This window comes from Poecilia reticulata, chromosome 19 (assembly GCF_904066995.2).
Source record: "Poecilia reticulata chromosome 19, P_reticulata-male-v2, whole genome shotgun sequence".
Classification (NCBI taxonomy): domain Eukaryota; kingdom Metazoa; phylum Chordata; class Actinopteri; order Cyprinodontiformes; family Poeciliidae; genus Poecilia; species Poecilia reticulata.
The window spans coordinates 20313137-20337958 of NC_088848.1; the positions used below are offsets into that span (position 1 = coordinate 20313137).

Here is a 24822-nt window from a genome sequence, read left to right on the forward strand (position 1 = left end):
GCAGGTTCTCAATCCATCTGAGGTTCATATAGCTTAAGGTTTTATTCTTTAGAAACAAAATAAAGTGATTCTATGTGAAGAATCTGTTTAGTAAGAAAAAAAACCCTAAAGGAAGCATGCAGCTATGCCTAAAATAAATCCCTCCAGGGTATGTTTTTTGACAGCTTCCATATTTTACGGTTATTCAACTGGCAGAGGTACTGATTGCTGGAATTATGCGCGATAGAGAAGCTAATGGTCCTTTACGATATATAAATGATGCCAGTACAAACTTTATGAGCTCTGGATGTCCTTATAGACAGGTCAGGTAGTTTTTAAAGCATACATAGATGAAAGAAAAAATTAGGAAAGAGTAAAAGAAGGTGAGGCAAAAAAGATAGAGAGGGGGAGGGAATGCAAAAGAAGGCAAACAGGTGAAACGAAGAGGCTGTGGAATTATGTGTACTGGAAGTTAAAGGACAATATTAATGCAAAGTGAAGATAACGGAAAATGGTTCTGCATCAGGTGCTGACGAGATCTGAATGGCGAGATCCGAGTCATGATTTGAAGAGGACTAAGAGCGGCGTGCAACAAGCCACTTGAATATTATCACAAGAATTTGAATACGGAAATACTAAACAAGGAGAGAGGTGGACATGAAAAACGGCCTCGGACAAAGTCACTCACTGTGCTGATTAACCGTCTGACAGAACAGCCAATATACCAGCGCCACAAATTATTTCAGCCAGGCATGAATATCCAGTAATTACTGGCCGAGAGGACAAAGCGGTACATTTATCTTTTGAAGGGAGCAGCAGCTGGACAAAGACTGGCCCACTGCTGGTTCTGAAGGGCCATTTGTCCCATTTGGGGTCATGTTTTGTTCCAAGAAAGAAAAAAAACTTTTTTCTCCAGCCTTTTATTGTCTCATTTCCTCCATTTTGAGTCCAAAGTAAACATTTTTGATTCAACAAAGGCTTGAGAACCTTGGGTTTTCTTAACTACTGGCTTAATTCACCATTGGTAAATGTTAGCGTTGGTACTAGGCAACCGTTGAGTGTTGTTGAGTAATACGTTCTGTAATGCTGAATTTTGCAATTCAGCTCAGGTTTATTTAAAAAGAAAATCATACAAGACTAACAGGTCAAACTCAAAAATGAGAAAATACTAGAAGCATGTTGATATGGTGGTTTTATTAAGAGAAAAACCAAAACCAATCTGGCTTGCTTCAGGAGTTAATTGTCACTTTTTTTTTGAAAGCTAAATACAATTCGACAAGCCAAAAGTGGGTCTTATTACTGCTAAACCTGTGGAAACCATTTAAACTAAATCTGCATGAGAACAATGAAATAGAGGAAAAGACTTCAAAAAGCAACACATCAAGCCCCAATTACAGAAATGTCAGAACAAAACCGCCAACATCCATCGGCCCGGCCTGGAAAGCCAGGGACAGTCATGATCTATAAATTGAGAAAACAAGAAGCAGTAGTGAAGCTTCCCAAGAGTTCACCGATGACTCAACTAGTAGGTTACAAAAAAATATGACCAATTTCTCAACCGTTGAAGGCCATACCTGAATCAGTTAAAGTCGGTGTTTCTGATTTAACAATAAAAAAAACTGACACTTGGGCAAAAAATTACTTCAAGGGACAAATCTAAAACAAAGCAGTCAGTCTAAATAAATACACATTTTGGGGAAACAGTATGTGGACTGATGATACAAAGTGGAACTTACTTCATACGACGTATCTTGTAGGCCAAGAACTACTTTGCGGAAAAATACTCAATCATGTCATCTTATAAAGCCAGCTGGTAAAACTTTGCCCCTAAAAGGGTCAAGCTGACCTCATCAAGTCATTACCTTGGTAGCAACACCTTCTGCTGAGCAAAGCGTACATAAAACTTTAAGTCAATCCATCCATTTGGGAAAAGTTTTTCCTTAATTTAAATTTATAATTATTTCAGCTAATTATGTAAATTCACGCTGAAGCAGAACAAGCTGTGAGTAATGTAATTAAAGTACTTTTCATGCATGACAAAAAAAAGGAGGACATGCCTAGTTTAGAAAAAAATAGAGCAAAAAGTAGGGAAATCTTGGTTAGGGGGGATGTAATGGTAGACTGATTCTTCACAGCGGCTAATTAGATAATATACATGTTAGCTCGGCAGACGCAGGTGTTGCAAATGACAGAGCTGCTACGGAGTCATGGACGCTGGCGCACTGGCAATACCTACAGGCACACCCACGGCATAGGTAGGATATTACTAATTATTATTATTATCTGGACCTGGAGTTGTTTGTCGGAGTGAGCTTCTGCTGGAGTTCTGCTGCGTCTCATCTGACTTAAAAGTTTGAACCAGGAGAATGAAATTCCATCCAAGTGAACCATTTTCTGGTTGCCAGTCAGAAAAGCGAGAATTTGCCAATTGTATGGCTCGGTGATCAGGCTGTTATCAGCACTGGGAACGGACAATGTGTTTCTCGTTCCTTTATTCAGTCAGACACCGCTCGGAACCTTTTCACTATCCAATCTCTACAATTGTGTTCAATGAGCTGAAAAACATCCAAAAGAATCAGCCTCATTCATTTATTGAGTGGCTTCTGGCTGTCTATAAGACACCTATCAAACCTTCAGAAATGAAGCGGTCATTGCAGAACCTTATAAGATGAATAAGTGATCAATATAGAGGACTATGGGTAAAATTAAATAAGTTCTATAAGTGTGACTCCTAGTGAAGAGAATATTTTTCTATGATTTCTAAGTCCAGCGTTGCTTCAATAGTGATTAACTGCAAGTATAATTATGCTTTGCTGTGTTTTGTCTACAACAGTAAAATAATTCTGGAGGTTCTTTTTTTCTCGCTCTCGGCTGCTACTCAGTGCCGAGTACGAGGAGAGGTGGAAAGAAGAGAGACTAAAACGCTAAAATGGGTGAGGTTGTGATACAATTAAGGTCAAGATCACCAAACCTGAGACATTAAGATTTTAAAGTATTCATGTCTTTTGAGTTTCTCAAATGCTCCTTATTAGCAGGAACTCTGGCACTTTGGAAGAACAGGTTGCATCATGCTGATATTGGCAGTTTTAAAATAATAATACAATTCGACAGTCACGATAGGCATGAAATCATCATAACACACGGCTGCAATATTTGACGTGTTTTTACATCATTAAAATTTTTTTGCCAGCCTCGATGCCAGTCATCATCCCTTATCAGTGCTTTACATAAACGCAGATGATTTCTGATGCAAAAAGGAAAATGTCGACTTAATCAGACCAAAAATGTAAGGAAATACACCCTTGACGGTTTTGATTGAGTGCTATTGTCAGGCCGCAGATAGTCTTTGCCAAAAGGCGGTTCATATAAAACAATAAAATATGCAGTTTGCAATTAAAACCAGTCACATCCTCTGACGCGATTCGGGTGACGGGCGGCAGGAATGTGTCAGACGCAGAAGAGTGATGACAGGCAGAAGGAGATGAGCGAGAACAGAGTGCAACGGTGATCGACAGAGAAAGAAAACAGGCGCAGCTACATTCTCATATGTTCGCTGGCCATCGTTGCCTGGCAACTGTTTGACCCCGATGTGGATATTATGTAAGAGCAAATTGCGATCGCACGTCCATGAAGCAGTAAAATTGTCCACATCGTGTTGGTAAGGCCATCTACGCCTCGTGTGTGTGTGTGTGTGTGTGTGCGTGCGTGTGCGTGGGGGTGTGTGTGTGTGTGCGTGTATGCGCGTGTGTGCGGTCTGATTAGAGTGATTGTGTAGTGGGTGAGAGGTGAGAAGACGGAGACGAGGTGTGACAGAAAACCATCTCTCAGCAGAGACTATTGATCCAATTAGGGGCCAAATGGCATCCTCTACTCTGAGACTTCTAAGGAATCAATAACCCTCTGTCTTACAGTCTATGTTTACTTGGGAAAGAATATATATATATATATATATGCATATAGTTGTTATTTTCACGCAGGTAATATGGCAACTTCAAGAAAGGGATGTCCAATATGCAGCCCAGGGACCATTTGCAGCACTCAGGAGAATTTTTCTCTGGTCTTTCACCACAAAGCGAAAACATAAGGGGACATTTTTACTGATAAAAACAAGTTTAAAATGATCTTAAAATGCCAAATGTCATGAAGAACCTCCAGAATTATTTTACTGTTCTAGACCAAAAAAAATTTTGATTAACCCTATTATTTGCTTTTATTTTGACTTGATAGCAATTAGGAGCAAAGAGATCCAGCAACTTTTAGTCAAGTACATACTTGGATGGACCCAATTCATTGTCACTTGTTTCATGACTAGTTATCGACATTACATAAAAAATAAGGTTTAGCTAAAGCTAATAGAAAATAACTGGGATGTGTGGGATGTCGTATCCTGATTTTAGGGTTATGGTCTTATATTTTAGAGCTAACATTATTGACAAATATTTTCCGTAAACAAATAAGATTGTTTTATCAAACAGTTGTGTATTTAGTTTATTATTCAGCATGTAAAAATTTTAAATATTATTTTTAATATAATTGTTTTTGTGGAGATTCTGGTGTGTGAGAGTGTTTTCTAATTAGTTTACATAAAATGTAATGTATGGAATCAGACTTTAATCTGAATCTATCTGAACTTCCTTTATAGCCTCTAGAGATGACTTGCTATAAAGCTTGCTTGTACTAAGTCACTATGTAAAGAAACTAAAGTCATTATAAAGAAATAGTCTAAAGCACAATAAAATTGTACGAAAACAAAGTTAAATTTTTCTGCTTTGTGCAAAAAAAAAAAACTAGTTCAGGACTTTGCTGTCCATACAAGGTTTTTGCACCTGGTCCTTGAATTCTGTCTTTTGTAGAAACACAACAGAATTCTCAAAGTGACTCTGCTAAAGAGAAAATCTGTCTTTAGCTTTACCTTGTAGGAACTCAGGCAGGAGTGAGTCACAGGTTTTTGAGGGGGAGTGGAGCCACGTTCCTACAGGTGAGTGAGAGTTGTTCTTTTCCTGGGTCTGTGATAACAAAATGGCCACGGGCGTTTCATAGAAATAGTCAGAGTAAGGTCGGGTCAGTTTGGTTGCAAACTACTCACAGAGCAAAGATGTGAAAGCCTAGAAGGCATGACAAAATGCTCCGACACCAGGCTGCACTGTGACTCTCTACCTCAACCAGAAACGCACATGCTTCATGAAGTGTGGGAGAGCTTTTATATTTGATCAGATCTTAACTGTGCTGTGCTTATTTTGATAAATCTGTACAGCGGCTATAGGTACAGCAGAGCGATTGGAGCGTTTGACGCATGGTCACGATCTAAAGAGTGTTCCAAGTTTGTTTCAATTCCCTCGCATCTATTTCCTTCCTGCCGGCTCCACATTTCTATACAGCAGGAAAATGAAATGGCCGGTGTGCTTCGACAGATAAAGACAACAAACTGCCAAACATCATGTGGGACTGCTGGCCACCGCTCCTAAAGCCCGTAGTAAACACCAACGCCAGACTCCCTCGGCATATTTCAATGGGTCATTAGAGGAGAGTTATCTTCCAACAGCGATGCACAAGTGCTCATTTTCCTACCTGCCTGTCCATCTGCCTCTGTTTTTCTCATAGTCTAACACCATAACTCTGTTTTCAGACACATTTAAGATGTAGCGGAGAGAAAATATGACTCCAATTAGAAGGGAAGCTGTGTTTTTGCTGTTTGCTTGCCGTCAGGCAATGTTTTGCATGCACTCAGCTTCCTTCGCAAATGTCAGAAAGAAAAATGGTCAAGTTTAGGAATTATAATGGCATGAAACGGTTTCAACTTAATTTTTCTTTATCAAATTGACTTTGTTTTTTGGCAATTACAGATGCAAGTCTTTTGGGGTATGTCTGAATCACATCATATTTGAGGAGTGCACAACTTACACTTGTCTTCAACACATTTTGTATGTGAAACCATGTATGCTATTGCTATGCTATTCCTCCATCCTCACAATTAAGCAGGACTTTTATGCAGCTTTAATGCTCTACTATTCTAGAATAAACTTCCAGAAAACCACAAAACTGCTGAAATGCCGAGTTCCTTTGATTCAAGACTAAAAACCCCATTTGTCTAGAGCTGACTTTCAATAATAATAAGCACAAACAGATTTATTCTAGCTCAGATTGCCACTTTCCATTACTTCTCTTTGTTTTGCCACTGCAATATGTTTTAATTTATTTCTTTTCTTTATTGATTTTATATGTTTATCATGTAAAGCCCTATAAACTGCCTTGTTGTTGAAATAGGCTGTAGAAATAAACTTGTACTGGAACATTACAAAAATCCCTTTAAAATGTATTGAAACTTATGTAATTGTTTACAAATGTGTAAACATTTAAGTAGCATGAATTCATTGCCAATGCACTGTTGATACAAACTCACAACAGATTGTGAATTTAAAGTTGCTCACCAAAACTTAAAAATGACCCAATTGTGTATGCATCCAAAGTTGTGTGCACTGGCATCAACTGTGGTTCTGCAGGTACTGGCGAATAAATATATGTATTCAAGTAGTAATTGTGACAGATGGTGCAAGAGAAAGCAGACCAGATCTCGCCAAGACTGCTACGAATATAGTTTACCCCCACGCTGTGAACACGTCATATTTTAGTGTTCAACTCTAAACACTGATGTAGTAATACATCTATTCAAGAGAGAGATTTCAAACATCAACATGCTGCATTTCACTTTTATTGTTATTGCGTTATGTGATGATTTGAGGCCCTGGAACTTACCCAGAAGAAGACGGACGGCTCCCTACAAGACGGAGGCGAGGGGAAAACCTCGAGTTTCTCCTGAACAAGAGATGTCTGTGATTTGTTTCCAATAACGAAGGTGGTTCTTCAGTCTGTCATGGTGAAAAATGAGTTGAGACTAGAGGCACTTGTCTCCATTTCCTGTCTCAATCTAACCTGCACCTGTGGTCTCTTGAAATGGACTAAGGCTGAAAGAACAGGATTTAGAGATAAAAATACCCAAATTCAATGTAGAAAGACCACAGACCGGGATTTGAAACCAGGAAACTTTTTACTTTAGGCTAACAGTAATACACCACTGTGCTGCCCACCAAACTCATCAAGTACAAAGTAATTGTGGTCAACACATGTAGCTTTTTTTTAATTACAGAAACCAATTCAAGTTGTTTTATTGCAAGATTTTAATCTGCTCAAAATGAAACTAATCTGAATGCTTTCATGAAACAAAAAGTATTTTTTTTTTTTTAAAGTAAAGAAATACAAGATCCTATGTCCAATTGTTTTCTACTTTATCTATAGCACAGGTGTCAAACTCCAGTCCTGGAGGGCCGCTGCCCTGCAACGCTTAGATGTGCTTCTGCTGCACCACACCTGAATAGATTAGGTCATTAAGGCTCTGGAGAACTGATCTACGCAAGGAGGAAGTAATTAAGCCATTTCGTTCCAGTGTTTTGTACCTGTGGCACATCTAAAAACTGCAGGACAGCGGCCCTTGATGACTGGAGTTTGACACCCTGGATCTATAGAAAGTATTTTAATTTTATAATCAGAGCTAAGAACATATCAACATATCCTTTCAAGTCTGCTTTTGAATTTAAGCCACTAGACATGTGTGATCTTAACGATAAAATTATAAAAAAGCTGAAAATTTGCTTAATGAAAGCTTAACACTGTGTTGTACTCAACACTTTTCATTTTAAGAAGATTTGAATTTGTCTGCACATAATTTGAAAATGCTTGCGTCAGTAAAAACCTTGACCATAAGTCAAATTTCTACTGTTATTGAATTGCAGGATGGAGCTGAAGAAAATAATTCTGTGGACCACAAATGGTTCACTGGCCACACTTTGAACACCCCACAGATATTTTCAGAAATATGTCTCAGTTACAAATCAAAGCTAATTTCATATTAAACAAGTTACCAACAGGACAATATATTTAATAATGACACCCAAGCCCACTCACAAACACCACGGTTGGATCAATAACAACCCCTGTTATCTAAACTGAGCATGCTCCAAAAAACACTGGTAACGTATCCAGCTCATGTTTCCAAGTTACAAACATGCATAATGAAAATCATTCTAGAGCACATTATTGATGAAAGTTCATTGAAAATGGCTGCATTCATTAATGTAGTTCACAACACAAACTCTGATCTTTGGTGATGATAAAAGCTTGAACAATATTAGATAAATTAATTTGGCCAAATATGAGAATCAATAAAACTGATTTTTATTAGTATCTATGAAATAAGTGTGAAAAAAAAAATATTATTTCATCAATTACCTTGAGAGAACTGTAATGTGTTCTGTGTTTTGCTCATTATTATTACTTAACCATAAAAATCCCATTTAGATAAAAAAAAAAAAAAATCTGATCTTACAAAGATAACCTGGAGAAATTAACTGAGTGGCTGCCAAACAACTCTCTCTGAGAACAGAAACTATAAAAACAAGGAACAACTTCGTATAAATTCTTTCAACTAATTAAATGCTACAGTATCCATTTCCAGACTGACACAAACCTATTAGAACAGAGTGGGGAATAAGAAACAGATCCTCTCCTCTCTTTAAAAACCATGCACCAGCCAAAGCTGAAGAAAAGCGAGAAATGAATGACAACAGAACAAGAGGAGAGAGAGAGTGGCACATGTGTTGGAGTATTACAGTAAGCCTGGAGTGTTGACTGTTTTTTCCCCCCTTTGGTTCCAACTCTACAGGGAACAACGGTCTCTCTAGAGCCCTCATAAAACCTTCCTGCTTCTTTCCTCAGAGGCTGAGAAAGCATTAGTATCCCTCATCATAGAGCAGCAGGCTCTAGTGTAACACACCAGGAGGAGCGGGAGACATGCCAGAAATATGTTTATCTCAGACATAAGATCTATTTTTTTTACATTTCAGCGCCCGAAAACTAATCATCGGCCTCATTTTCTGGTGGAGTCGATGCTAATCTGCATGTTCAAATAAGTCTCTTGAGCGACTGTTTGGGGAGATGTTAGCACCGGAATCTAATTTGAGCTACATGTCAGCGGGTATTAAGTTGGGATGTCCCAATGCAATCCCAAATCTTTCATATTATGCAGCAGAAGGACATAAATAATTGTTAGTAGTGATAAAAACTCCCAACGGAAGTGGTTTTTATGGAAACTACCACGGGTAGCACTTCCTGTAGTGGGGAAAAGTATGAAAAGAATGACCTGGTTCAAAATATGTACATAAACAAGAAAAAAAACAATGGGTTCCCATCTGAATTTACCAGGATGGATAAAGGTTCCCTCAACAGGTTCAATTTGAGTAGAAAAATGTTAATGGAAGGTCACAAAAGCTCGAGTTTTAACAGTATGTACACAACTACACAAGTTTGCAGACCTAACTTTACAAAAATGTCGACATTTGAATAATAACATAATTTAAACCATTGAACACATCTGTGATGTTGTCCAGCGGACAATCCAATCTGTGATGTGGGTTGCATTTAGGGAAACTAACTGTGATTTGATGCCAAATTTCTTTCACTGACATCTAGATCTGCCAAGACATTTTGTCACCAGGTTTGAACAGTAAGTCACATGATTACGCCACTGCTGTCTTCTGTGATTGTTATTGAGAGTTTAACCAAAATGTTAATGGAGATATCTTCTACTTCCTGGAATTTAGTGGGATGAATCCGTTCTTTCCCGGCCCAGACAAACACTCAGAATAAATGGTCACATTCAAAATTATACGCTTTCTGAAGAGAAACCAGCCAATAAATACAAGCTAAAAAATATGTGAAAGTAACCAAGAAGTCCTTTTTTCAGTCTGATAATGAGCAGCTTTAGACAAATTATTCCAACTACAATAAATACAAAGCTGGATCTTTTCAGCTTTGATGCGGCTTAAATGGGTTTGAAGCATTAAAGCTAATAACATGAACATATTTGCGCATAAAGACATGAGCTACTTAAGCAGCACCACTGATTTAGTTTTTCTTCTGTCATTTTGCAGTGTTTTTAGAAGAAATACGAAGCAGGAGTAAATTGCCTCCAAAAACATTCATTATAGTTTTCAGGCAAGACAAATAATCATAACAAGGCAATGCAAAAATAAGACATAGCGTCATCTTACTGGTATCTTATTCCAACCAATCAGTGAGTGGGAAGGCATTAGTAACTTTCCACACAGAGGAGATTCTTTACACGTGAAGGAGGTTTGGCTTTTCAACTGGTATATGAACATAAATCCAAATATCAAATTAATTGGTTTGTTTGACCTGTATGAAGAAAGCTGGCTTGTATGTCAATATTCTTTAGACTTAAACTCAGAAGAGAACATAGAGCAAGTGACTGAATCAAAGTTTTCTAAACAACAAAACCTAATCTAATTGTGAATCAGAGCTTAGATTAGTGCGCAGCAAAGTAAACGTTGCTAAGATTCCATGCAGTTTTGTCAACGCTCAACTTTAGAACCTCGTTGTACATGCCACAACTTTGCTCTAATGAACTAACAACCCCAAACAAACTGTTCAAAATAAAGATGGATTAAACTCTCAGAGTTTTCAGGATCACCTCAGCTAATCAGACACAACCTCCTCAATTTCATGTCAAGGTGCTTTGAAATGAGTTTCGGATGGTAAACTACCTTAGAAAAAGTTTACATAGTGACTATTGTAGCTTGTAAACGCAACAATTTTCAATAACTGCCAGACTGGTTGCCACAAACTCACCATCATCTTTTATGTAATGTTCTAGCTATGAGATTTGCCACAAACCCACCATCATCTTTTATGTAATGTTCTAGCTATGAGATTTAAAATGTTTCTGGCACGACTTTCCTGACTCACAAGGTCCATGAAGACGGTCAAAGATGTGGTGACGTAAAGACTCCTGCAACACTTTAAGAACTATAAAACTTTATTTGCAGACCAATGCAAATAAAGTTGTTTCCTAGTACTTCAAGTGTTGAGCGTTCACCTTAATAGACTATAAGAGCAGCACTTTGTGATAGACTTTGAGAAAGATAAAAAAGACAAACAGTAGAAGCTTTCCCAAAGTAGCTACCTGTACTGATGGACATACTTTAAATGTTGCATGACATCAAGGTGTTTGCTCTTTGCATTTCTGCCTCACCAGGGCAATCTTCTTTCATTATTTATACTAACATGATTTTACTTTTCAGTTTTCAACATGGTTTCTCAAGCATCACTAAAGCTTTAGCAGGTATTTGTGGTGATAGTCGTACATACTAATTCCATCGCCCAGCCTGTGAAAATCAGATGTTCTGCTGCTGAAGGATATTCCCAACAACGTATTTAGCTTTAATCACAGCTTTAGGGATTCTCAGGGTGTAAGAAGGAGTCTGACAGGCAGATTCCGTGTTTGTCTTGTCAAAACATTTTCAGTAAATCTAACGAACGGAATCATGAGATGCTTGTTAATAAGCATTAAGGCATCACTCAGATCATACATATGGCATCCCCCCACGTCCCCGCTTGTAACGATAGGTCATGTTGACAACATCTTTGTTCCTGGGGGTGTGTGAAGACGTGTGTACTATGTAGGGCATGTTCACTACTGCCTGCATGTTTTTCTGTCTAGTTAGCTGGATTTCTCAGCACCTGTCTGACTCTGTTGGAGGTAATTGGCTGTGGTTGACCTCCTTGAATTCTTGTTACGAGTACCACAGGGGTATCCCGATTGACTTTTGTAGCCCGTCAAGTACATCATCTCAGCCTTCCTAATGGGTGATGATTCCTCCATTTCTGAATTTCTCTCTGCATTAGTTACGTGTGTTAATGTGACGGTACAGGCCCAGGCAGAACAGAATCAATGACAGAATGTCCTTGCAATCACGCCAATAGTGGTAAATGTTAGCTTGTTTCTAGTCTTAGCATTGCTGGCACCACGGTGAAGCATACTGATTTACTGACTTTCTTGTAATTACTTTAAAATCTAAACTTGATATGGTTAGTTTTTGAGTTCTGAGTTAGTTTTCATGATTCATTTCACTTCATTGAAAAGTAGTTGGAGTTTTTGCCATTTGGTGTTTCCTACATTGGTCTGAGTTATGGTCATGGTTAGGCGGCCACTTGGCTTAATGCCTAAGACAAAATTTAATGTTAGTTTGATTGTAATGCACGATTACTGGGACCCTTAAAATAATTGAGGTTCTCCTGCTTTCTTTTAGTCTGAGAAAAGGTCTGTTTAAAGAACTTCACTTGTTAGTGCCAGGCAGTCATGTAGCTCCTTCAACTAGTTTTCTTACTAGCTGAAGAAAACTGGGACTGCTTTTCACATTTGGACATCTTAAATCTTACTGAACAGGAATCCGATGTGGTGTTTGTCACGGCTCTGTTCTTGGGTCATTATTAATCAATTTCTAAATAATCACCCTTGCTGGGTTATGAAGTATTACAGGCTCAGTCATTTATAGTCACTGAGTGAGTGGCTGAATAACATCAATGTTGGACAAGAATTTAATCCATATTAAGAAAACAGAAGTTTGCAATTCTGGTTCCATAAAACGTTAGAGAACAATTGATAAGACTCTGAAACACCTAAGAGAAATGACAAACTAACCACATATTATCCATTTTTGAAATCATCTTATATTACAAAAAATATATATATTTATGTACACATATTAGATAGTCACAGAAAAACTTCTGCCTGTTTTCTTTTTTCATTAGGTAATTCATCATGTTGTACATTAGGTAATTCATCTACAGGTACAGATCTGCAGATCTGTACCTGTAGATCTGTACCGATCTACAGGTACAGATATCCATTGTAAAACTCATCCAAATGGTAGCATTATGTTTTTATGCTGCTTGTCATTTCACAGGTTTTCAGAAAGTTGATGCTCTCATCTACTTTCACTTTATAAATGCACTTCCAGTTTCATTAAATCAGAATTAAAAGAATTGTTTAATACTGGTTTCAAATAAACCTCATTCTTAGTAATTTGATTTAAATTCAAATAAAGTAAAAAATAATCCTTTATGAAGTAAATGTATCAGTTCTTAGTAGCTTATTTAAATAAACATTTTATTGCATCTTCTACTCCGTCAGTCTAAATTTAAATGTTTCTTTTTCTACATATTTTACTTACGTATTTTAATATGGTTTATGCAAGGAATTTATTTTCTTTTGAAAAGTATTTTAACTGCCTCATTTTTAAATGGTGCAGCTTCAGTAAAAACACCTTTCTCTTGCATTAACCCTGATTCACTACCATATTAACAGGGAGGAGGCAAAAGTCAATAGGACAAGCATTGTAGAGTCCAAGAAAAAAATGATAGCAAATGCATTACATAGTTTGTAAATATATTTGAAATATTCTGTTTAGAATTTGTCTGCATATATAATGTGTTTGTCACAATAAGATTAAAGCTGAAACTCAGCAGAATATAAAGAAAAGCATGTGGAGAGTAAAATTGTGCCTGCTACTCGCCCGCTTGGCATGCACTGTGACTTTTAGATCTATTCCCATTTGCCACTTTATATTACATCCCAAGATCCAATCAGGAGAGCTAAACAAACAGAACATCACACGGCACAGTTTGATCCCCCTCAATGCTGTCTGAAATATTTAGGGTACCCTGCATAACTTACGAGAAGAAACTGGAATGGTTTCATGTGTGTACAAGAGATTTCTTGCATCCTTGAGTGCGTACTTGCTAACAAGGGACTTCTTGCCACTTCAGATACAACAAGAAGAAGGTATCTGATCTATTAAACATGCTTCACCTCCTCCTGCAGCAGGAGAAATGGCCTGGAAACTTACTGAAGACAGTACAATATTATTCTATTCTGCACACGAATTTGTTATTGTTTGCTCTCCTTTAATTCACAGGAACAAAATGCTTCACACACAGCAAACGGATTTCAATTACTCCAAAAGCTACCATGCTAAATTGGACTGAGCTGCTATGTGGGTGTTTTACAAAACTGCTCCCTCAAATAACAGAGACCTGTGTCCAAACTGTGTCCAGTTGATGTTAATACGACAACACAGAATCTGAAATGTTCATCCAACTATAATTCCAAAGCATTGTAGGGGAAAATGTTCACGAGAACCAACAGAGTGCAGAAGTATAAAGACTTCTGCACTATTGGAAGCACCAATATTCTATTAGATAGAATAGAATAGAAACCAATAGAATATTGGTGCTTCCACCAATAGAATACTTGTTTTCAGGTAATTGATGATAAATTACAAGTGAGCAAAACAAGAACATCAATTTAAGAAATAAATAAACCTGAATAAAATTTGAGAGAGGGAACTGAAAGTTCTTATTGTCTGTTGGCAATCTAGAAACAAGCTGTTGGACTTAGTAAGCAGAAAGGAAGCCAAATTGTTGGGATTTACAAGAGTCTAAACTTGTAAACTTTCGAATACAGATGTATTCTGAAAGTTTAAATACATCTGTATTCACGGTAGGTTTGCAGTTGTGCCATACTCTTTCCATTTTTAAATGATGGATTGGACAAAGCTCAGAGATGCTTAAAGTTTTTAAAGTTAAATACTTTAAACTTCTCCAGAACTTTGCTGCCTAACCTGATCTGCTATGTACCTGCAGCTTCCATTTTCTAATTATGCAGAAATCTGCAGTTGAGTATGGATGATTTCTCAAAGCAACTGTTTTTAGTGAATTTGAAGGAGAATTGTGCCAATTTAAACAAAACTATCATGGGGGAAACATCAAAATAATCAATCACCTTGGATTCCATTTTGGCTTTATGAGAAAGTGCTTTCGTTTAAAGGATTTTATGAAGTCAAAATTGTCTCCATTCATCTTTTTTTTTTTTTACTTTTTTTTTTTACTTTTTTTTACTACCCTTTTCACGTAAAGAGAATCCCACCATTACGCTGGTTAGTTGTCTGATCCCTCTCTCTTCTATGTCATTCTCTTTCCCCCTCTGAATGCCGTGGGAGTTTTTTTGGAGTAGAATTATCTAAGCACATTCGTCACAGCAAAAAATAAGCAATTCAGTAATTATTAAGAAGTTTAGGGAAGAGGAGAAAGGCAACCGTATACCGTCCACATTCATATACCACACATCTAAAATTCTTGATCCAGCTTTGAGTTTGTCTTCTGTGATGGCTAAAAAAAGAATCTCAAAGAGTGTCTTTGGAACCAAGAGAAACGTTTGAAAAGTGACGCAGAGATTTGAACCAAGATGAAACCCAAAAGCAGATAAAAACAAAAGAAACAGAATTAAATCAGACTTTAAAGCCAGAAGAGATTTCAGATTTCAATCATCCTGAATTAATTCAAAGACAAAAAGTTGAAACAAAAATTGCTTAAAAAAATCTGATAGATAAAGAAAGGTCATGTAAGACTTTAAAGGTTAAAAGTAAATGTTAATAAATGTTGAAATTTTATTAGGCCATGGAACGTTTTAAACTCTGAACATCAACATACGAGTAAAGTCCAGAACTCCTGCAGTACTCAGCATGGTGTCTTTTTTTCTCTCCCCTTTCTCATCATATCCGTCCTCTCGCCCAGTAGCGTGCGACGGTGCGAACTCCCTCCTCAGTTTCAAACCCATATCATTAGCAGAAACCTCCAAGGCTACAATTAGGCCTTCCTCTGCGGGTGCTACACCGAAACCAAGGCGCCGCAGATCTGACGCTGACGAGCCGTGACGGAAATGCGTTTAATGTTTTGACGCTCGGGTCAGATTTTTGTTACAGAAGCATGTGTTAGGATGACAGGTTTTGACGTCGGGGGATCGCCGCTCGGTGAGGTTTGACTGACAGTTGGGCGATGCCGTTCGCCCAGTCGTGGCTCATTTGCGAGTTTAGCTGTCGTGTCAGGTTCTGGTTTCCTCCAAGCTCAGCATGTTGCCGGAGCAGGACAGATGCTCTGCATGCAGCCTCTCGATGAGAGTCTGCTTTTCCAGCAAAAGCAGAATCAAGGTTGTCACCAGATTGTTGGTGTGAAGATGATTTTAATTTGTGCATCAAATTAGTGAAGCCCGGTAATTGATCTTTCAATGCCAGCCCTTTTTCCTGGGGAAATTAAAACCTTAATCGTTATTGGTCTTTCAGGGCGATGTGAGCCTTTTAATGTTTTCTTTTTTGTGTGTCTTATGAAGAGACCATTTCAAAAGGGCTTTGAATCAAATTAGGAAGTGTTACTAACAGATCGTGTAGTCATTTCCTACCATCGTGAATATGTCTAGCCACCCAGCTGACTTTCTGCCACATTATCCAATCTACCTTTATATCCGAGGCCAGGGTTTTTCAGAATATCTTTTGTCAAGTTTATTCACATCAGAGCATTCGGGGGGGTTTTGTATTATTTCTCCACTCCAGGAAAGGATGCCATATGGTTTTAATAAGCAATAGTGCAGTATGGGGGTCCAGATATCAGCAAAAAGGCATTTCTTTCAACCCAACGTGATTGGAACATGAATCAAAAACACTTCTGTATAAAAGTGAAATCATTTATTTATATTCACTAAGAAACAGAATGAGATTTTTATTTATTTTTCTAAATTCAGATAAACATTTAAGACACTACCTGCACTTTCATTCTGAATGTGAGCAAAACTGTCAAAATCATGCTAATGCTGGGGAAAAAAACGATTGAAAAAGGAGTTTTTTCAAAATCATGTTTCCATTCAGCAATGTTCTAAATGTGAAATTGTGCCATTATAAGGTCAATGGGAGCACATATAATAACTGCTTATCACTGTAAAAGGTCTTCAGCGCCGAGACATTTCATTTTTAGACTTAAAACACAGATAGTTTTGGCAGGTCATTTAAAATAACATCACAGCAAATAAATATTTCTATCATCAGTGGGTACTAAAAATGTACATCTGAACCTCCCTTGGGTCTTAAGTTAAAAAAAAAAAATTATCATTATGCAACCTCCGCTTATATGTACAGACTCTAAAAGAGGTGGAAGTAAGTCACGTAAAAATACCTCTGAAGTGCTCAGACTGTCACAAAAATAACTCAGATTTGCAGTCATTTGGATTAATTAACGATATTTAGGTTGGCAGCAGGCACTCCAAGTCTGTGTGAGTTAATGGAATGAGACACCCTTTTTTCTTATTTGGCTAATCTGCATGTCAACAGGAAATAAACGGATATAATTAGTAACGCCGGTAACGTCCGTCTCCTGTTTAGATGGAAGTTTTAAGGCTGCATTAAGGTTTCTTAACATGGCGTCTTCGTGAACCGTGGACACCCAACTGGGAATTCATTATTTCAAATGAGCTCCAGCAAAGCTTGTCCCGCTGGTAAAGGCCGAAGCACTCACTACTAAAGAGCTCAGCTTCTTAGTACACAATTAAAATATAAGAATGTTTATGTTAAAAAAAAAAAACAAAAAAAAACAAACCTACAATTAACTTCTACTTTCTTTTTGTTTATAAGTTTAACCTCAATAAAGAAGGCGGCTGTGGTTTTGCTTTGGAATAGCTCTTGTAAAAATCAATGCCTGCTAGCAGTGACATTTTTCCTCCTCTCTTCTTCCATTGTTAATTAAGCAATGATGGGATACTCCAGGGGAAAGGTAATTGACACAGATTGTGAGTTTTACTGACATGCAAGTCAGATCAGGTGTTAAGTTTGTGTTCTCTGTCCCAACGGGGAAAATGATCTTGTTCCTTTTTTTTTCTTGTCTCACTTTATTATTGAATCTACGTGGAGAAAAAAAACTCTTCACAGGGTCTAAAGTTTAAAGGTGCAGAGGTGCCTGAAGACGAAAGTCCCCTTTAAATGAGCTTCTAGTTAGGACGCTAAATGATGAAAAGTAGGTTTGCTGTAGTCATGAATCTCTTGATAAAGTCTGTTGCCTTGTTTTAGTTGTGTGTTTTTAAGTACAGCTTAATGAATTTCAAACACCAGCCACTTTAATAGGTACATCTTCCAAGTATTGGGTTGGACTGTTATGCGATCAGAATTTCCTCAAGGAAAAATTATTGGAGCTCAGTGAACTCATTCAAGAAAAACTTGGAGGATATGAGCGATATCATGAAGGAATATAGGTACAATGTGGTCATAAAGGGATGGACAGTCAACAAAAATAGTCAAGAATATGGTGTGCTATTACGATCAAAATTAGGAGTATTGCTCAACCAATGGTTGGTACTTCCTTGTAATATATTTTGCTGTATTTCCATTCCAAAGCCAGCTACTGATCTGGTTAATGAAAGGCTGGGACCAGTAACTGAGCGATCAGCAATGGCCTATGCTAACATATGCTAACTATGAAGAAGCTAGCGCCTAACATGCCAAGACTGGTTCCACTGGATTGACTGCTTAGCACGAACAGACTGGAGGTAGCTTTGGAGAAGTTGACATTTAGTATGCTTCGGCTGGTCACCCACTCCATTAGAGACGTACATTTATTTGTTAAGAAAACTTTATCAAGAAAAGGTTGACATACAACGTCTGTAAGCGACACGTACTGGTTGGATTGTTGTGTGTTCTTTTGACAGAATTGACTGTAATCCAACATGGCATCAGGCCTAAATATTGAAGACACAAATATCAAACAAAGAAAGTAAGATCTATATCTGTCACTGACCAGCCTAGGCCTGCAAGTCATTAGCCTTTCCAAAGCTAACACAGGCCAAGTCATGAAACTAAAGTTTCTGGTCAGCAGAAAGACAAGGCAATCCTGTGGTTGCCAGGTTTCTAAAATGTAGCTGTTGTGGTTGTGGGTGATACTGGGGAAAAAGTCGACTGTTTTTGTGTTTGTCTTAATTAATTTTTTAAAAATTATCTTGCATGTTTTCAGCCAGTGATTGGAGACGTCACCAGCTTCTCCAGTGCCAACTTAAGTGAGTAGTCTCCTCCTCTGTTATCGGTGAAAGCATATATTTATGATTTCACAATAGATGTAGCCTTCTGCGACAGGAAAGTAGCTACCGCAAGGAGCACAATAGTCTTTATTTTGGGTCAAGTACCGAGCCATAAAATCCATGTGGTTTAAATGATGCTAGTTTTGAATTTCAAAAGTAAAAATGCAACAAAATGTGAACGGGAGATGTTTTGTAATTACCCAAACGTTCATTTGATGCCATCTTTTTTTGTGTTTGGTATATTATACTGTAGTTTGTCTCAATCTAGGTGGTGACAAAGAGGTTTTTAGAACATTTCTCATGTGAAGCTGCTCTGCTTCAACTCATAAACCAATGGTTTCATTGTGAGGAGTAAGCCAAGAGGGCCTTTTTTCCCTTTGCATCCAAAAATGTTCATTTGTGATAACGGAGGACAGATATCAATTTGTTTTGTTCTCTGTTTGGATTAAATCATTTCAATATTTCACCATAAAGCCGTGGTCTATTTTAGATCATTTACAGTCTTAACCAATTTGCTTAACCTATTTACATTCACTGATTTTTTTGTATATATTTATTGATTAATTCATCTTTCTTGCAAGATAGGGTTGGTACATTTTCGCCTTCAGTGGAAAACGAGACATGCTGATTGCCTCAGACGCAGCAGAAAGTGTGTTGATAAAGCCATCATTGTTTGTAGTGACAGTGAGATTACAAGCATGCATGGGATGATTATTTGCAGTGTGATTATTGTTAGAAAGGCAGGATAATTTCCCAGGAGAACTTCTAGAAACACCGAATAAAAGAGACATATTGTTCAGACTCTACTAAGAGTAGCAATCAAAAAACTGTTGAAAAATGTTTTCTTTTTCTGTTTTCAATCTTCACTTATAGTTATTTGTTTGCAATGACATGTCACTGCAACACTGGTCCACAACTTCCAGTAGAGCATGGCTTTCTATTACAGTTTAACTATGATCTATAACAGTGTTTCCCTAGCCTGGTCCTCAAGGCACATTGCTCTGCATGTTTTAGATGTTTCCCTGCTTTAATGCACCTCATTCAGCTGATTGCAGTTCAGCAAACACCTCCTAATTTAAATCACCTGTGCTGAAGGAAGGAAACACCTAAAAACACACAGGCCAGTGTGCCTTGAGGACCAGGGTTGGGAAACACTGATCTATAACATCAGACTCCTTTGCGTTTCAGAGTCTCAAGGGTTGATTACTGGCTTTTAATAAAAAATTATATATATAAGCACAGAAAAGGTTATTGTTTAAATAACCTTTAAAAGTTTGAAACCAATCAATCCAGTTTCTAGGAGATTAAAGGCAAGACAAAGACAAGAAAGGCACCATAAAAAGATCTGGTAAGTAGCCATCAGAGAAGGTCAAGTAAGGTTTCTTAGCCAATGGAGCCACTCTTTGTGCCTTCTCTGGGTTTCCATCAGAGCAAAATCATTCATTTTTCTCATAGTGGCAAAAAAAATAGAAAAAAAAATAGTGTGACCCCAATAGCTGCAGGCGTAAACTCTTAAATTTCCATGCAGTACCATTTGGGCTTCTGAAATAGAGCACAAAACAGCCGATGTGGGTATATGAAGAGGGTGGGAGGCTTGCCTGTGACAGGTCCAGCTCTACCTATCCTGATGGTCATCTCATCAGGGTCTGGCAGCTGGAACAACGGATCCTCGGCTTTTTCCTTTCCCAGCTTGGAGTCGCGGGGCAGAGCCAAGGCGGCCTGGGGGTCGGCGCAGACACCCTGATGACAGCAGATGAAGACAGAAACGCACAGGTCAGGTCAAATTGGGTTCGACCTCCATCACCAGACTGAGAAACAAACCCCTTTTTTTTATTTAAAAAAAAAAACATAATTCATCTCCGTTACTGATCTCACCAAGTATTCAAACATGGTATTTTGTCCTTTCAGGGGGGTTGTAGCAACATGTAAGCAACTTATTGTACAGCGCCTTGCAAATGGATTTATGTAGGTTGTTTTAGTCCAGCATGGAGAGTTTATATATATAACTTAACACTTAATACAACAAATCCAACTCTGAAAATTGGAGGTTGCAGCACTACGCTGATCTTAAAACATATTCATTGTGGAAGTGACCTGCATGACTGCACCTGAAATGGTTGCTACTTTGCTACTTTTACTGTGCATTATTTATGATCTTGCATGTTTGGTCAGTTTAAGTTGGAAAACAGTTTTATTTCTTATCACTTTTTTTATGTGATAATTATACATGGTATGAAAAGGAACCAATGAAACCCAATGTGAACACAGGAAAAAGAACTATCTGGATGTATGAGCCTTTATTATAATGATTTCCTGCTTACAGTTAATCAAAGCATGTTTAAAATGAAAATATTATATCAGACCAATAAAAAAATTAAATACAGAAATATATATTTGATTAAAAGTATGTTTAATACCCGTGTAAGTGCTGACAACTTTCAAAAGTACTTTTAAGGTGCATCAGAACACGTATTCTAGCTTTCTGACAATGGCCGTTAGTGTGTTGCTCTAACATAAAAGATATTCGCCTCCCGTCTCTTTTTTGTCCATTTTTATTGGCAATGTAGGTTACAGGTACACTCAGGATACAGTATATATCTCTCGTGTCAACAACATTTCTATACAAGTTAAGCGATGACATCATTTAGTAACCCGTAGTGATTTCTAGGGCAGTTAAAAGCTACTTTCCTCAATGAAGGCTTGGTAAAAGTGCACATCGCTGCTCTGTGACTTGTTAGCTTGGATTCCCCGACAGAATGAAACCTCGCTATTTATATCCAGAGACGTTTGAGAGTGTTTGCCATGAAACATACCCAAAAGAACGCTTTTGGGGCAAGTGATGTTTGACTTATAGCTTTCAAATATCCAATCCAAAGATTCCCCGTCATGATTCCGGCTGTGCACTCCTTTCCTTTCCAACAATTCCCCCCACTCCCCCTGTTTCCCGTTTGGTCTTGGGTGCTTGTGCATGCAAATCTATGCTATTGCAAGAGTTGGTGTGTGTAGGTCTGGCACCACTTGCATCCCTCCAGACTCCACTTCAATCAGGCAGTCACACCTCGGCTTCATCAGCTCCCCTACTGCAGTACGCCCACCCAACGCATCTCTGTCTGCCGCTTACTGAGAAGGAATGGCTGAAAAGTTTGTCCTCAGTTCTTTGTCAGTCACTCCTTGCTTGTATTTATTTTATTTTATTTTTTTGCTCAAGCTGCTGCCCTCGTTCAGGTTCACTCCCACATCTCTTGTAAGGCTGAGGAAGCACATGTCAGCCGCCACCTGCAGTCCCCCACCAGCCAACTTGTTACTTCTAACAACAGTAATCCGTCAGGCAGCAACAGGAGAGATTCAACGAACCGTTATTTAGTCCTATCTCAACTTAGCTCAAGAGTGAACCTTGCTACGCACCACGCTTTCAAAATTAACCCACACACCTCAGCTTTGTGTCGCATCATTCAAATTCAATTTGTACTGCAGATATGAATCAACAGTTTTTGTCTGAATAACAGAAAATGAATCCAACCTCCTCCTCCTCATAAAATCAGCAATATAACTTTCCATCTGGGGCCTTGCACTTTTACACATTACAAAATGTTACAAACACACATTTCACTGGGCTTAATTTGGAAATTTATCTGATAGGCCAATAAAAGTAGCCAATTTCAGTGCAAGTGGGAGAAAAACTACAGTCAAATATGAAGTGTGCAATTGTCTTTGTGACAAAATAGTTAAATTTGTATTTATTTACCACTTGTCCTTTAAAAATACTTCTACTTTACTTTTCTTTCTAAAATTGTTTAAACATTGCTGTCATAACTTTGCTTCACTTACTATCCCGGGTTCGTTTGTGGTAGCATTATGTTGCAGTTTACATCCCAGCATGTTGTTTTTTTAATCATTATTGCTCTTCTCTGTTGGGTTATGTAAACTTATGAGCACAACCGTAGCTACGGGAAAACTAAAGTTTCTAAGGCGTTGTGCACACGTAACCAGATCTTTATAAAAACATACATCTCCGCCACATCATTTTAAAACAGCAATAAAACTTCTCTGTTTCAGAGAAGTTTTCATCCATAAGAACCAGCACAAATCCACCCTTTAGCATTGTTTTAAACATGCCAAACCCATAGGGGGCAGTGCAGCGCACAGCTAAAACCTACTTCAGTCAATTAGATCGATTCAAAACAACCGCGACTTCCTTTTAGGAATTAAACATGGCATCAGTAGGTTCATTTGTGTGGACCAAAAAATAAACTGAACTACTTTTAATTAACATATTCAAATTTAAAGTTAATAAAACACAAGAGAATGTTGATTGGAAATCAAGTCAAATCAAGTATGTGGTTATATTGATGCATTATTTGTCACAGATTATAATGCATGGGATTGGAAATCTCCATTTCCCCCAAAGACACACACAAACAAATATGGACTTTTCATAAATAATAATTTTTAGTGGTATAAAATTTCATTTTTATGTGGATGAGAGGCCAAAACACATAAAAATGCATTAGTTTTCCCAGATATCTGCTGTGTGTGGGCTTCGCCAAACCTGTGCAGAAACTACACCGTCTCTATAGGAGCCAAGAGGGAGAGTTGCCAAAAGGGATTGCTAATCAAACGTGCAAAACAAGGTGATCATCGGCATACTGAGAACAAGAGCAGGAATTTGGCCAGTTTACTGCTCTCAGTCATTAAAGTGCACAGAAAATGGCAGACAGAACATCTGATGAGGAATCAGCTATGCCAAATTCCACCTTCCCCTAACAACGCTCAAATTTAAAAAAACATTTTAACAAATTCAATTTCAAAAACTCTCTGAAGCTAACACATAAATACTAGACCAAACAACAAATTAACCACACAGACAGGTGTGGGCCTAATTAAGTGGTTTTTGTAAACTGGTGAATTTAATGAACCCAGAGGCAGCATATTCATTAGTAAGCCATTAGCAGAGTAAGGTCCAAAAGCGGGGGTTAAAAAAGATGGAACAACACTTGCAGGCATTTATTTTTCATCCCGTTTCAATTGGCAATGATTTCATCACAGCTGGTCTAAAAGCAGGTAGAGTGATTAAAATGCTTCTGTGTGCACAGATTGTACTGCGTACACAAATCTAAATGAAATGAAGGGACCTTTACAAATAAATCCCTGAAAACTTCACCCAAAGTTATGACGAAGATTGCTTTGAAATTCGTCTGCAGTGCTAAGAAGTGACCATGCAGAACTTTGGTCTTGCTGCTAAGAAATGGCTGGGAGAAGGAGTGATTTCAAATAGTGAAGGATAAGAAGACCTTAAAGAGCTGCCAAAACACAGAGATGGTATGATCCTCTATATGGCAAATTCTAGGCATTACAGTTTTATGTTCTTATTGAGATGCAAGTGACTCATTTCCTTTCAACTACAAAAAAACAAAGAATCAGAATCAATCAGTTTTATTGGTTACGATTGTGTGCAGAAATAAGGAATCTGACTTTGGTTTTCAACCACTCACGGCGGTCATTGGATCAGACAAAGACAGGGGTGTCATTTCAAACTACAGGAGTTTCACAGACTGGTTTGCTGAGGAGGATGTTGCCTTCATGTTGCTTAAAAAAAAATCCAAGGTTTATCGATCATCTGTCAAATAAAGTCCATGGTGTGCTTCGGCAGAAGGCACTGAAGTAAGGCAGTGTTTTTAAAACCACTGAGTACAAAGTGTTACAGCTGCATTTAGGACTTTAGAGCTGCATAAGAAAGGATTTTTAAAGATGTTTTGTTCTCACGACGTGCAGAATAAGCCTAGAGTAGCAGTGTTCACCTCCAGCTCCTATTAGCTGCATAGTAACCAATGGCAAATTAACATTTTACTGAATGGTGTGTTTTGTCTGTTAGACTGGTAAGAAGCTAATTGAGGTGGCTTTAATGCTGTTCATTCATACAAGTGTAACAGTTATGGGCTACGCAACTAACTGCGGCTACAAAAGCAACATCAGAAGATGGTTCTTGACAGAGCCTGAGGTGTGAATGAAGACACAAGCACTGTTTTAGTTTTGGTGTTTTT

General features: G+C 38.0%; 1 protein-coding gene across 2 annotated transcripts in view; it reads right to left on the minus strand.

The window, feature by feature from the left end:
* The window catches only part of slc39a11 (solute carrier family 39, member 11), a 153517-nt gene that overhangs the window by 38256 nt on the left and 90439 nt on the right, over positions 1–24822 (minus strand). The window contains exon 5 of one of the 2 annotated variants that reach the window (XM_008437981.2): positions 20401–20521. In XM_008437981.2, the coding sequence (XP_008436203.1) occupies positions 20401–20521 (121 nt within the window). Of the gene's footprint in view, positions 1–20379; positions 20522–24822 lie in introns of both variants that reach the window. The other variant, XM_008437980.2, reaches the window with a different exon arrangement.